The following is a 15,015-nucleotide window of genomic DNA, read 5'->3' as shown; positions in this document are numbered from 1 at the left end:
GGTGGAAGCTGTGTGAGCTGCGTGTCCTGAAGACAGGCTGCTCACAGAAAGGCGACTGCCCCAGAGTCCTGACTGGCTTCATGGGGAGCAGTTCCAGAGCATCGCTCAGGGACTCCGTGACAACTGGTGGCAGCGGTGGGATCTACTGCACCCCGTGGATGGTGCTTCCTGCAGTAAGTGACTGGGGAGCAGTAACACGAAGGGGGATTGCCGAGGACCAGGCCTGCTGAAGGCTCAGAGAGGAGCGGTTTCGGGGGGCCCTTAACCAAGAGAGCCCGAATTGCAGCCCTCCAGACTGGAGCTCTGGGAGAAAACCCAATCCCAGTTTGACCCCCTGGGGTTTTGGGGTGGCCAAAGGGCATGGGCTGCAGAAACCTTCCCACATGCAGCCTGCTAGTGCTATCGACCACCCCCGACCTAAGGGAGGGCGTGAAACTGGAAGGGCCTGGTGTAACTCCTACCAAGGAACGGGAGAGATGCTGGGGCATCCATGGGAACATTGGTGGCTTCAAACTTCCCCAGGTCACCGGGTAAAGTGACCCCGCTCAGTTCGATCTCGAAGGGGGGAGAGATGTGACGAAGTGGGCCTGTTCTTAATGTTTCCTCTGAATAGTGTGGGGGTGCCTCAGTTTCCCCTATGCAGTTCTTAAGTATCTAGGTGGTGGGGTAAGGGTGTATGATCATTGCAGAGCCCTAGAGGGCAGGTGTGTGCAGGGATCTGGACACAGAGAATGGCCGACACCCTGTTTCCTGGCAACTGATGGCCTGGGCCCTTCCCCCCCTGCAAGGTGAGAGCTGAAGGGTTGGAGAACAAAGGAATCAGGTGACCACCTGGCCCGGGAAAGGAACAAAGCCCAGAGGAGGAGGGGCTGGAGGGGTTTTCAGTTTGGGGCTGGCTGGGACATGGAGTGAAGTGCAGACGTGGTTGTCTGGCTCACTGCCCCCCAAAATGGACCCAGCTGAGGGGTCCCGTTCTCTGCACCTGCAAGCTCTGTTTTAGACCATGTTCCTGTCATCTAATAAACCTTCTGTGTTACTGGCTGGCTGAGAGTCACGTCTGACTGCGAAGTTGGGGTGCAGGACCCTCTGGCTTCCCCAGGAGCCCCGCCTGAGCGGACTCGCTGTGGGAAGCGCACGGAGGGGCAGAGGATGCTGAATGCTCCGAGGTCAGACCCAGGAAGGTGGAAGCTGTGTGAGCTGCGTGTCCTGAAGACAGGCTGCTCACAGAAAGGCGACTGCCCCAGAGTCCTGACTGGCTTCATGGGGAGCAGTTCCAGAGCATCGCTCAGGGACTCCGTGACACCTTTACAGACAGGCCTGAATATCTATATCCTAACAGTTCCCAGGGCTCGATCCCCTCCCTGTTAAACACCTGCACTGTGTTGTCAGTCTGAGTTCGTTCCTGCTGGATCTGACTCTGCCGCTGTCTGCTGGATGGCAGAGCCCCCTGCTGCCAGGCATCCCTGCCCATGGAGGGGCTGGTAGCTGGGATCTAGGCACCTCTTTTCCTGCCCTTGAAGAAATTAAATCCATTGGGCTCCTGTAGCCTCCCCCAGAGAGGCAGGTTTCCCAGAGCTTGAGGTGTTCTGGTGGCTCCTCCCAGACCCCTCCCCAGCTGTCGCTGTGCTATTTGAGGTGGGGGCACATTGGAGGGAGGGGCTATTGCCTCCCTGCTCCATTGTGGGACAGCTCTGCCCAGGCAGCCCCAGGAAGCTTCAGCCTGTCTCTGGGGCCGTGCTGCAGTGGAAACCTTGTCGGACAGGCTGGGCTGTGCAGCTCTACAGAATCCCCTTTTCCCCCCCGGGCGGTTCTGGATCCCCCCTGGAGGACAGGCTGCCTTAGTCCAGCTCCTCCAGCTCCCTTGATGTGACTGCTCTTGCTGCAGGCCACTGTCTGCACCAGCTCACCCTGGGCAAAGGCCGTCAACGTGCTCTGTGCAGGGAGGCAGGGGAATAAAATGGGGCCATGTAGCTGCGGGGGGCAGGTGTTTGGGGGGTGGGGTCTTCCTTGTGCCCTCGTTTGTACCAATTCCTGTTTGGCTCTTGAGAGATTGTGTCATTTACTGCTTTGGGGAGTCCAGCCCAGCCCCTGCTACTCTCTGGATCCAGGGGCACCCAGAAGGCTGCCTGCTGCCATAGGGGGATGGGGCAGAGTCCCACTGGGGTGTGGGCGAGGAGTGCAGGAGCAGGCAGAACACCTGCAGGTGTCCCAGCACCGCCAGCGCAGGCCCCTCTCTGGTGAGCGAGTTGCTGGGGCTGTGCGCTGCAGGGGGACGCGCGATGAGCTGAAGCCAGACTCCGACGGAATCCAGCCCCCAGCCTGGTCGGTGCTCCCTGGCCTGGGGGCTCCTGCTCCAGCCTCTTCTGCCCCCTTGCGGAGGGGACATCTGTCCCCGTTGACGTACTGCTGCCACTCTCCCCAATTAGCCCTGCTCCAAGTGGCGCCTGGGCCCGCAGGGCCACGGGCACGTGGAGCTACGCTGGGGCTTGTTTGCTCATCCCTGAACTGCTGCCCTGCAGGGTGGTTGAGAAGTGACTCTGGAAGTTTCACCAGGGCCCTAAGTCCAGAGCCAAAGCAACAAATAGAAATGCTGCCCCTCCCCGCCAGCCTAGCATCCAGCCCTACCCCGCCAGCCCTTTGTATGACTCGCTGTGCCCAGGAGCCCAGTGCAGTCTGCGGGAACTTTGTAAACAATCCCGTTGCTGATGCAGCAGCGGGAACAGAGTCCAGCTCCCTCCCCCAGTGCCAGGCGGGCTTGGCAGGACACAGAGAGGGGAGGTCTGGCCTTAGTCCTCAAAGCCAGCAGCTGGGTCTGAGCAATGAGCGTTGCTCCCTGGAGCAGAGTTGGATGTCACGGGGCCAGGAGAGAGGTGCTTCGGGGCTCAGGAGCCCTCAGTCTCCTGCTCAGCTCAGCTGGATGGCAGAGCAGCGCAGGGCGGGGATGCAGTGCTGGGGCTGTGTGAATGCATGTAGCCAGTTCATGCCGGGGCTGAGGGCTCATGCTCGCTGCCCACTGAGCCCCCGGGTTCACCTCTGCACGGAGAATGGCTGGGAGCCGTGTTTGCAATAACACAGGGAGCCCCAAGTGGCCCCATCCAACCGACTGCCAGGTGAGGGCAGCCCTCCCTGCCCCATTAGAAAGGAAGCCAGAGGCGCTCTGAGAGCAGCCAGCAGTGGGTCTGCTTGGGGAGCTGCCGCTCCTGCAGTGGGCTGCGTCGGGCGCTGGGCCCAGCATGTCGCCCTGGCCGGAGACGTGGCCGGAGTCCCAGCTGGCCCGTGGCTAACCCCTGGCTCCTCGTTGCAGGGTCAGAGCGCGGAGGAGGGGATGCAGTGCGCAGATGAGCTCGCCGGGGGCTACAGCCACTCCTGCCTTTGGTGGTTTGGGCCCTGGTTTCCCATTCTCCGGCTCTTCCACCCAGAGGCCGTTAAACCCGTGCTGCTGGAGTCAGGTAGTGAGGGTGGCCCCAGCCCCAGGAGTCTGTGTGTCCGTCCGTCTGTCTGTCCTGGGGCTCAGCAGGGGTTGGATTCCCAGCAGGCGCCTGGAGCTCTCGATGTCATGTGTGCTGCACCCGCCATGACGGGACCTCTAGGGACATGGGCCCAGTGGTGAGAGGGCAGCTGCTCCCTAGAAAAGCCCCCGGCCGGACTGGCTGCTGAGACCAGCCCTCCTCCACGTGGCTGAGGAGGAAGCTGCCTGGCTGTCGGGGCTGGGGGAAGGGATCAGGTCTCAGGCCGAGCTCAGCTCGGCAGGTGGCTGTTCATTGGGCTGCTTGTCTGGCTGGGTGCTGCCAACCCAGGGTCCTTAGTGAGTCCCCCTGGCCCCAGAGGAGTTAGGGCAGAGGCTGTAGCCATCCCTTAGCGTCCTGAGAGGAGCACGTCCCACTGGCTGAAGCCCAGCTGGAGCTGCCGTCAGGCTCTGGGCCAGTGACCCATGGGAGCAAAGGTTCATTGCAGCCCTGCCAGCATCCCTGGCTGGTGATAGGCGAGTGGGGGATCTGATAGCATCCAGCTGGCTCAGGGACACCTTCATCAACTCAGTCCATGGTCCCAAAGGGGGCACGGCAGGGCTGTGGGGTGAAGGGGACAATGAGGGAGGTGGTCCAGGGGAGAAACAGGTCAGGGAGAGTCATAAGGACCAAATGGCCGATATTCTTGGGGGGGCCTATGGGGAGCAGCAGAGAGTGTGAGGCTGATACTGTTGTGGGGGTGCATGGCCGTGAGGCTAGTGGGATGTTGGGGGTGGGGGAATCTGGAGAATGGTGCAGAGAGGGGGTGGTCGTGGGGCTAGTGGTGCAGGGGGGGCAGTTTCTGTCCCTATTGTCTCTGGCTGACCCAGGGAGAGGAGCAGCTGAGGCCAGCTCAGTCTCAGAGAGCTGGGCCTGCCAAGCCACCTTTGCCCGTCTCCCGTGTCACCCACCCGAGTGCCAGCCATTCGCACAGCCCTGCGAGGTAGGGAGTCACTGAGGTACAGAGGGGGCAGGGGACTCACACAGCATGTCCATGTAAGAGACAGGAATAGAACCCAGGAGTCCTGGCTCCCAGCCCCCTCCAGACCCTGCTGTAGCCACAGGATCCCCACTCTGCTCGCAGAGCCAGGGAATACAGCTAATAGGGAGTTTTAAGGATGCCAAGCTCTCTATTGTGAAGGCCCCACGTGACTGCCAAGCTCACGCAGTCCGTGGGTCACAGGCACTGCCCCAGGAGGAGTCTCTGTCGCGCTGCAGGCCTGGCCCAGGCTGCGGATGCTGCTTGTGCCCCGTGTCCTCCTACCTGTCTGTGACTCGCTCAGAGCAAGCCTGCTCTGCGTGAGGGGCCTGGTGGCTCAGCACCTGGTCCCTGTCGTGTGGCTCCTTCACGCTGTTCACTGAGCCTGTCCCATTGCCCCAGCAGCCACCCTCCTGGCTCCTAGGGTAGAGCCTGGAGCAGGGTGTCCAGCAGGGTTCTGCCTTGTCTGATGGGGGCTGCTTTCACAGGGCGATGCGCCAAGGCTCCTTAGGAAACAGCCTGTGGAGCAGGTGGGCACTGGACAGACCCACATTCCTGCAGCTGCCCCTTTCCAGACCAAAAGGGGGCCCAGTGGAGCTGCAGCTCCAGCCGGGGCTCTGATAACAGTAGTCCTGCACTCCTTCCCTGTGTCCTAAACCGTGTATGTGTGTGTGAGCGCTAACGCCAGGGTGCACCCCATTACCGCCCCCAGTGCCATGTGTGTCTGAGCACTAACACCGGGGTGCGCCCATCTCTCTTCCACTCTGCCGTGTGTGTGTCTCAGCACTAAACCCCAGGTGTGCCGCATCTCTGCACTCCCGAGCCATGTGTGTCTCAGCACTAACCCCTGGGCCTGCCCATCTCTGGTCTCCCCCACAGTTGCCATCGCACCCAAGGACTACCTGTTCTACGGCTTCCTGAAGCCCTGGCTAGGTGAGTGCCCTTTCTTCTGGGCTTGGATCTGTTGTGCTTGGTGTCATGGGGCCCGGACCCCAGGGGAGGGGCTTGTGGGGAATGGAGGGTGTGATGTTCCCCTCTGGTGTTATCTGGACCGATGATCAGCTAGGTCACTCCAATCCTTGACTCTGGGAGCCAGCCTTACCCTGCTCTTCTGTGAGAACCCCCACTCTGGGGCTGTTCACACACAGCCCCTGGCATGTAAGCTGCTCCTTGGTCTGTGCAATCGAATGACACTAGCCAATATCTCTGGTCCCAGACACAACCCTAGGAACCTCCGTCTTGCAGTGTCCAGTTATGCCCGCTGCAAGCTTATGAGATTTCATCAATTTAACAAAGAAATTGATATTTACCAGGCTTGTTCTCCCAAGGGGAGTCTCTGACACACTTCAAACCAAATGCACTGCGTCAGGTAGAATAAACAAAGAGATTTATTGACTACAAAGATAGATTTAAGTCATTTATAAGTCAAAGCAAAACAAGTCGGATTTGGTCAAACAAAATGAAAGCAAAACACATTCTAAGCTAATCTTAACACTTTTATTGTCCTTACAAATGTAGATGCTTCTCACCACAGGCTAGCTGGTTGTCCTTCAGCCAGGCTCTCCCCTTTGATCAGCGCTTCAGTGGCTTGGTGAGGTCTGTAGATGGAGGTGGAAGAGAGAAGAAGACCATGACAAATGTCTCTCCCTTTTATCATGTTCTTTCTTCCCTCTTGGCTGTGTCCCCCCACCCTGACCCTTCAGGGTCAGGTGAGCATTACCTCATCGCAGTCCCTGACTGACCAAGGGAAGGGGAGTGACTCACCAAGTTCCTACACCAAAGGCTCTTAAGCAAAGTAAGCTATCGTGGGATCAGAGGGAAGGTCCTTTCTGGATCAGTAACTGGTTAAAAGACTGGAAACAAAGGGTGAGAATAAATGGTCAGTTTTCAGAATGGAGAGAGGTAATAGTGGTGTCCCCCAGGGGTCTGTACTGGGACCAGTCCCATTCAACATATTCATAAATGATCTGGAAAAGTGGGTAAAGAGGTGACGAAATTTACAGATGATACAAAACCGCTCAGGATAAGTCCAAAGCAGACTGCAAAGAGTTTCAAAAGAATCTCTCCAAACTGGGTGACTGGGCAACAAAATGGCAGATGAAATTCAATGCTGATAAATGCAAAGTAACGCACATTGGAAAACATAATCCCAACTATACATAAATAATGATGGGGCCTGAATCAGCTGATACCACTCAAGAAAGAGATCTTGGAGTCATTGTGGATAGTTATCTGAAAACATTCACTCAATGTGCTGCGGCAGTCAAAGAAGTGAACTGAATGTTGGGAACCATTAGAAAAGGGAGAGATAATAATGCAGAAAAATATCATATTGCCTCTATATAAATGCATGGTACCCCCACATCTTGAATACTGCATGCAGGTGTGGTTGCTCCATCTCAAAAAAGATATATTGGACGTGGAAAAGGTTCATAAAAGGGCAACAAAAATGACTAGGGGTATGGAACAGGTTCCATATGAGGAAAGATTAAAAAGACGGGGATTTTTCAGCTTGGAAAAGAGACGACAAAGGAGGGATATGGCCACTGTTGGCAGACAGGAGACTGGGCTGGATGGACCATTGAGCTGATCCAGTCTGTCCATTCTTATGTCAGTGTGGAGCTGGAGCTATGCGTGCCATAGCCGTGAGCGCCAGCACGTGGGTGTGCCCAGGATCACACACACGCCTTCACATGCGCACGTACCTCTGTGTGCATACCACCACGCACCTGCACGTACACACACGCATGCACCTGCATGTTCATGCCCACACGTGCCCCCACAAACACACCCACACATGCTTCACTCACACCCCCACCCATGCACGCATTGCACACGTGCACGCACTCTCGTGCTGCCCAACATGCACCAGGGAGGTTGATTCTCGCTGAGCACCCCAGCTGGCTGCGACTCAGCGGGCTGCAGGGGGCCTGGGCTGCGGGATCTCTGCCAGGGCTCTGAGCTGAGTGCCTGTCATCTCAGGGGACGGTTTGCTGCTGAGCAATGGTCCGAAATGGGTCGGCACCGGCGCATGCTGACGCCAGCCTTCCACTTTGACATCCTGAAGCCCTACATGAAGATCTTCAACCAGAGCACTGACATCATGCATGTGAGTAACCCCCTCCCATCATGGCACCAAATCTATGCCTGTGCCTCTGGCCCCCCCCCCACGGCACACACTGCCCTGGCACCCGCCAGCCTGCCCGGGACCCTCCCCCATGGCACACGCTGCCCTGGCACCCGCCAGCCTGCCCGGGACCCTCCCCCATGGCACACCCTGCCCTGGCACCCGCCAGCCTGCCCGGGAACCTCCCCCATGGCACACACTGCCCTGGCACCCGCCAGCCTGCCCGAGACCCTCCCCCACGGCACACGCTGCCCTGGCACCCGCCAGCCTGCCCGGGACCGTCCCCCACGGCACACGCTGCCCTGGCACCCGCCAGCCTGCCCGGGACCGTCCCCCACGGCACACGCTGCCCTGGCACCCGCCAGCCTGCCCGGGACCGTCCCCCACGGCACACGCTGCCCTGGCACCCGCCAGCCTGCCCGGTACCCTCCCCCCCACGGCACACACTGCCCTGGCACCCGCCAGCCTGCCCGGGACCCTCCCCCACGGCACACGCTGCCCTGGCACCCGCCAGCCTGCCCGGGATCCTCCCCCATGGCACACGCTGCCCTGGCACCCGCCAGCCTGCCCGGGACCCTCCCCCATGGCACACGCTGCCCTGGCACCCGCCAGCCTGCCCGGGACCCTCCCCCATGGCACACGCTGCCCTGGCACCCGCCAGCCTGCCCGGGACCCTCCCCCATGGCACACGCTGCCCTGGCACCCGCCAGTCTGCCCGGGACCCTCCCCCATGGCACACGCTGCCCTGGCACCCGCCAGCCTGCCCGGGACCCTCCCCCCCACGGCACACACTGCCCTGGCACCCGCCAGCCTGCCCGGGACCTTCCCCCCCATGGCACACACTGCCCTGGCACCCTGCCACCCCCAGCCTGCCCGTAACCCTCCCCCCATGGCACACGCTGCCCTGGCACCCGCCAGCCTGCCCGGGACCCTCCCCCCATGGCACACGCTGCACTAGTGCCTTCCTCCCTTGGCATATGTGGAACCAGCAGCCTGCCCTCCCCATGCCTCCCCCACACCCTATGCAATGTGCTGTACCATCACTACGCAGTGCTTCTGGCCCTGCACCGCCCCCCGGGCATATACTGCACCGATACCCTGCCCACCCACCCGCCTGCCCACTGCTCTTTCACCTGCCCCCACCACATGCCCAGCCCTGGCACTGCACCAGTCCACTAGCCTCCTCCCCTGTCTGCTTGCCTGTCTCTGACGCTGGCCCACCCGCATTGCATGGGCACTGGGCTCCGCAGTGCCGTCCCTGCAGGCAGCTGCTCGGGGGCTGCTGTTCCCCCACAGGCCAAGTGGCGCCGGCTGGTGGCGTCAGGATCCACCTCCCTGGACATGTCTGGTCAGATCAGCCTCATGACCCTGGACAGTTTGCAGAAATGCGTCTTCGGCTGCAACGGCAACTGCCAGGAGTGAGTGACGCGGGGGCAGCTCCCCCAGCAGGGCCCCGCGCTGACCCGAGGGTGGGAGCCCCCTCACTGGGGGAGGTTAGAGTGGGGCGAATGGGCTGCAGGGTCCCTCCCTCCCTTCCTGGCCTGGCCCCAGTGAGCCTGGCCGGATTCACGGAATGGGTCTCTGAACTGGAGATCCCAGGGCGGGGAGGGTGTTACTGCAGGCCTGGGCAGGGGCTCTCCAGTGGGGTGTCTGGAGGCGTTGGGGGGCTGCGCCAGGCCCGGGTCAGCACTGGGGGTGGAACTCCTGCAGCTCACTGCGCGGAGGCTGGTGCTTGGTGCTTGCACTCGCAGGTCTGTCTGCTAACGCCTGTGGGGTCGGCATGGCTGTGCTGTGACTCTTGGGGGATGATCCTGCTGTTGCATGCCTCTCGCTGCCAGGAAGCTCCTCACCTCAGTCCCATCACCCCAGAACCCTCCTGCCCCCAGTTTATACGTGTACTGCAGGGCCCTCGTCGGCAGCTTGCACCTGTTTTACTGCACTGGTGCACATACAGACATGAGTACAATTCTTGAGGTTCAGATTTATAGCCGAGATGGAGAGCTTTGCAGAGGCAAAGAGTTCTTTCAGAAATAGTCCATTGGTTATAGTCCAGTGTTTATATTCAGGGCGGTCCAGTCAGAACTGGGATCTCAGTCCTTGTGGCTTAGGCTTCCCCTGCATGAAGCCTCAAGCAGATCTGAGATAAACAGGATCAGGACCCAAGGGTCTTTTTATACAACTCCAGGCCTTCTTTGACAGGTTGGAGTCCTTAGACCAACAATAGGCAATCGGGGCGACTCTGAAGTAGGTCCATCACCGGTAATTAGCTACACGAAGTAACACAAGGCAGTTGCCGGTTTTTCCACCAGTCGCAGATGATTGGCTGTACATTTCAAAGAGAGAGGAATACAGCGACGATATCCTGCGTTTACAGTTCATTGATGTTCTTTTGATCTCTGAATTAACCGAATACAGCATGGACAGGGACTGTTTGATTACATTGTTGACCTCTGCTAGTATGTACGTAAATACCCAAAACCACAAACGTGATCTCCCCGTATGTTTTTAAGGGTTGAATCTGAGTCATTTGTCCTGCAGGATGCTTAACCCTTTCTGGTCATTTGTCACCGTCCCACACTGGCTGAGCCGCAGCAGCAGCCAGAGGCACCCAAGCTTGGTCCCTTCCCCGCCGGCCGGCCCGGAGATCCCGTGGCTGGGAGATCACGCCATCGCTCTGTGGCGAGGCCCAGCCCGCCGGGATCCCCCAGCTCTGATCAGGGGGCCCCCGCCCCGGCCTGTCAGGCACATGCTGGCCTGTTGTGTTGCAGGACACCCAGTGACTACATCGCAGCCATCCTGGAACTCAGCTCCCTGGTGGTGGGACGCCAGCACCGCCTGCTCCTGCACTGCGACTTCCTGTACCGCCTGTCACCCGACGGGCGGCGCTTCCGGCGCGCCTGCGACACCGTGCACCGCTTCATGGCCGACGTGGTGCAGCGGCGCCACCAGGCCCTGAGCCACCGGGGCAGGGAGGCCTGGCTCAAATCCAAGCAGGGCAGGACGGTGGACTTCATTGACATCCTGCTCCTGGCCAAGGTAACGTGGTGGGGGGGCCTGCCCTGTGGGGGTGGGGGGAGGTCACGGATGTCCTGCTCCTGGCCAAGGGGACATGGGGGGCCTGCCCCGTGGGGGTGGGGGGAGGTCACGGATGTCCTGCTCCTGGCCAAGGGGACATGGGGGGCCTGCCCCGTGGGGGTGGGGGGAGGTCACGGATGTCCTGCGATTGGCCAAGGGGACATGGGGGGCCTGCCCCGTGGGGGTGGGCGGAGGTCACGGATGTCCTGCGATTGGCCAAGGGGACATGGGGGGGCCTGCCCCGTGGGGGTGGGCGGAGGTCACGGATGTCCTGCAATTGGCCAAGGGGACACAGTGGGAGATCCTGCCCTCGGGAGTGTGGGGGTTCGTTGACGTCCAGGGCAGGGCCTGGCGTTCCCATTTGGCACTGCCAGAGAGTCCTGGGGAGCCAGGTGGAAGGTGCTGTGTGATGTCTGTCACACCGGGACTTGCCCCCCGGCCCAGCTCTCTGGGGCGGCCCAGCCAGAGCTGCCTTCCCAGCATGCTCAGCGTGGAGCGATATGAACTGCACTTGGCGACATGAGGCTGGCACCTCTGGGGAGCTCTAACACCAGAGCCAGGCTGGGCATGGGGGAAGGGGGGAGCCCACCTTGGGGCCTGGGGCTGTGGGGCAGGGCAGGGACTGCCTCTTTCCCCGGGCTGGGTGGAGGGGAGATGGCCAAGCTCACTCCACCCCAAGATGTCCCATCCTCCCAGGCTCTGAAGTGGGGGAGGCGTGGGCCGGTGGGGCTGGGGTCCCTGAGTCACGGGGAGCCAGGTTACCCGTCCAGCAGTGTGTGCTTTGTGCAGGATGAGGACGGCCAGGACCTGTCAGACGAGGACATCGCAGCTGAGGCCGACACCTTCATGTTTGAGGGTGAGGAGCCCCCCTGGAGAGGAGGTGGGGGGGCTCGCCTGCTGACCTCACAGCCTCATGTGGGAGGTGGGGTCTCTGCGGATGACATGGCTCTGGGGGGAGGGCAGGAGAGCTGGGTTCAGTCCCTGGCTCTGAGTGAGCTGGGTGTGCCTTTCCGTGAAATGGGGCTAAGACAGATCTGCCCCTGGGCACTGCCAGACAGTCCCAGCAACGGAGGAGGTGGTGGTAGTGGAGACAGATGCTCAGAGTCACCCCATTTGCCCTGCAGGCACGAGGGGCCTGGAGTTCCCAGCTGGCACTGCCAGAGAGTCATGGGGAGCAAGGCCCCGGAGGAGGTGCTGGCAGGGGGAGGGTCCCTCCAGCCCCGGACTCTCCACGGTCCCTCTCTGCCCCCGCGGCTCTCACGCTGGGCTGGCCTCTCTCTGCAGGCCACGACACCACAGCCAGCGGCCTCTCCTGGGTGCTGTATAACCTGGCCTGTCACCCCGAGTACCAGGAGCGCTGCCGGGAGGAGATCAAGGACTTACTGCGGGACAAGGAGTCGGAGGAGGTTGAATGGTGAGATGGCTGCTTCAGCTGCAGTGCTGACCCCCAGCACCCCCACTTCCACGCCCTGTAGTTCCAGCACAGCCCCCACCCCACCTGTGAGGGTTAGCCCAGCCGCTGCCCTCCCCTCCCCTCCCCACCAGTCTATGCCTAGCACTGGGGTCCCTTCACCTCTGCCAGCCCCACAAGCTGGAGGGCTTCCCCTGCAAGATGGCCCTAGGCTGCTCCCCAGTGCCCGAGGGCCCTGCTGCTCTGGGTTTTGCATGTCCCCCCTGGATGCCCAAGGACCCTGCCACTCAGATGTGCATGCTCCCCCCCCCCCCCATCATGGTGTTGTTTGTCCCCTCAGTGCCAGCTCCATGCCTATGCGAGTCTGTCCCAGCCCCATTGCCTGGCTCATGGGCTCACACTGGGCCCCCCATGCATCCACCTCTGGGGCCAGCGCTAAGCTCTGCTCTCTGCAGGGGGACCTGTCCCAGGTGCCCTTCTCCACCATGTGCATCAAGGAGAGTCTGCGTCTGCACCCGCCCGTCACGGCCGTGTCCCGGCGCTGCACCGAGGACATCAAACTGCCCGACGGACGTGTCCTACCCAAAGGTACCAGCCTTCTTCCCTGCCCCCCAGCCAGGGGCATGGCACCGGAACTGGGCCCATAACCCCTGTGGTGCACAACCCCTCCCCTCCTTCTCCCTTTCCTCTCTCTAATGAGGCAGTTTCCTCTCTGGCAGGGAACGTCTGTCTGATCAGTATCTATGGGACGCATCACAATCCTGCTGTCAGGCCGGAGCCCCAGGTACCACTGGTCACTCTGTTCTGCCCCTTTGGCTCTACTCCACCCCACGGCCACCTCCAGCGTGGCACCAGGGGGCGCTGTGCTGCAGAGAGTGGGATTGTGGGGCTCGGTAGGGGCACTGTCCCCTCGGAGTCATTGCTGACCCAATGCCCCAGCGTGGCACCAGGGGGCGCTGTGCTGCAGAGAGTGGGATTGCGGGGCTCGGTAGGGGCACTGTCCCCTCGGAGTCATTGCTGACCCAATGCCCCAGCGTGGCACCAGGGGGCGCTGTGCTGCAGAGAGTGGGATTGCGGGGCTCGGTAGGGGCACTGTCCCCTCGGAGTCATTGCTGACCCAATGCCCCAGCGTGGCACCAGGGGGCGCTGTGCTGCAGAGAGTGGGATTGCGGGGCTCAGTAGGGGCACTGTCCCCTCGGAGTCATTGCTGACCCAATGCCCCAGCGTGGCACCAGGGGGCGCTGTGCTGCAGAGAGTGGGATTGCGGGGCTCGGTAGGGGCACTGTCCCCTCGGAGTCATTGCTGACCCAATGCCCCAGCGTGGCACCAGGGGGCGCTGTGCTGCAGAGAGTGGGATTGCGGGGCTCGGTAGGGGCACTGTCCCCTCGGAGTCATTGCTGACCCAATGCCCCAGCGTGGCACCAGGGGGTGCTGAAGCGCCATCAAAGTAGCAGCTTCCTATGCCCAGTGACCTTCCCCAGAGAGGAAGCTCCTTCCCCCCCCCCCCCCAGCTCGCCTAGAGGGGAGTGAGGGTCGCACCCCCATTCACACTGGGTGGGGATGGGTCACTGAGTGCTGGGTGGAGGCAGAACCATCCCCGCTGCCAGCACATGGCCCCAGTCAGAAGCTCACTCTTGGGGAGCCTGGTGCCCAAGCTGCACCCGGGGAGGGGCTGCCTTTGCTCCCCCTTGGCTCAGGGACCAGCCCCACACCCCACCCTTCGCCCTCGCTCCCCTCACCGTGCCTTGTGCTTGCTGCTCCAGGTCTATAACCCACACCGCTTCGACCCAGAGAACTCCAAGAACCAGCCCCCACTGGCCTTCATGCCCTTCTCTGCTGGACCCAGGTAACCTGCCTGCTGGGCTCAGAGCCCCTCGCCGCACGAACTGCCCCCTCCCCCACCCCCGGCTGCCCACCAGCAAGCGGCTCCCTGGCTGCAGTGAAGCATTGTGGGACAGGCAGGAGGTGGCCTCTGGTCAGTGCTGGGGCCAGCTGTTATTGCTGAGGATCTGTCCCTTCTCCCACAGGGGGGTGGGCTCCCCCCAGCATCTGTCTGTCCCTGCTCCCCCATCCCTGCCCTCACAGGGGGTGTGGCTTCCAAGCGAAGAGCACCGGCTGACACCCCTGGCTTTCTCGCAGGAACTGCATCGGGCAGAACTTCGCCGTGGCAGAGATGAAGGTGGTGCTGGTGCTGACCCTGCTGCCTTCGCCCTGCGGCTGGACCGGAGCAGGCCCGTGCGGCGCAAGCCCGAGCTGATCCTGCGCAGCCAGAACGGGCTGTGGCTGCACCTGGAGCCGCTGGGGCCCAGCCGTGAGGGCCGGCCCCCCGCACCGCGCTCCTAGGGCCGTGCGCTCCCGCCCGCTGCGGGGATCCAGCCTGCTCCGCACAGCTCAGGGGCCTGCCGAGTGGAGGACCAGGTGGGGATCATGGTGGGGCCAGCTCTCTCCTCTAATCTAGACCAGCCCTCTGTACCAAAGGAGGCGCTGTGGGGTCCGGGCATGGGGCCCCTCAGGTGCTGCAGGCTCCTTTCAGACACCAGCTGCTTAGCCCTCCCCCACCTGCCCCTGGGAGGCAGGGTGACAAGTGCCTCTCCCCAGCCCCGCTGGATGCCCACGGCCACCTGGTGGCTCAATGTCAGAGCTAGAAATGGAGCCAAGCAGCCTGGCTCCCGGCGCTGCCCACTCACAGCCTGGGCGACCCCTTGGCCTGCGTTCCCTGCCTCCACTGGCCTGAGGCAGGGTGCCAAGCTGTCTGGCCACTAGTCTAGGATGTGGGAGACCCATGTTCAATTCCCCGCTCTGCCACAGGCTCCCTGAGTGGCCTTGGGAAAGTCACTCAGCCTCTGGCCCTCAACTCCCATCAGTGCAATGGGGCTAATGGCCCTGCCCACAGGGGATGAGGGTAAATGCAGTTGGG

General features: G+C 61.7%; 1 protein-coding gene across 1 annotated transcript in view; it reads left to right on the top strand.

The window, feature by feature from the left end:
• Positions 1 to 14,534, top strand: part of LOC142070370 (ultra-long-chain fatty acid omega-hydroxylase-like) — a 43,736-nt gene extending 29,202 nt beyond the window's left edge. Inside the window, 13 exon segments of the mRNA XM_075124092.1 lie at positions 5,365 to 5,418; positions 7,468 to 7,500; positions 7,503 to 7,594; positions 8,909 to 9,030; positions 10,381 to 10,648; positions 11,477 to 11,543; positions 11,972 to 12,101; position 12,193; positions 12,554 to 12,686; positions 12,818 to 12,882; positions 13,862 to 13,944; positions 14,238 to 14,299; positions 14,302 to 14,534. Of these exon segments, the coding sequence (XP_074980193.1) occupies positions 5,365 to 5,418; positions 7,468 to 7,500; positions 7,503 to 7,594; positions 8,909 to 9,030; positions 10,381 to 10,648; positions 11,477 to 11,543; positions 11,972 to 12,101; position 12,193; positions 12,554 to 12,686; positions 12,818 to 12,882; positions 13,862 to 13,944; positions 14,238 to 14,299; positions 14,302 to 14,441 (1,250 nt within the window). The 3' untranslated portion in view covers positions 14,442 to 14,534.
• Positions 14,535 to 15,015: the final 481 nt, after the last annotated feature.

The sequence above is a fragment of the Caretta caretta genome, chromosome 28 (assembly GCF_965140235.1).
Source record: "Caretta caretta isolate rCarCar2 chromosome 28, rCarCar1.hap1, whole genome shotgun sequence".
Taxonomy (NCBI): Eukaryota; Metazoa; Chordata; order Testudines; family Cheloniidae; genus Caretta; species Caretta caretta.
This window is presented reverse-complemented; position numbering and strand designations above follow the sequence as displayed.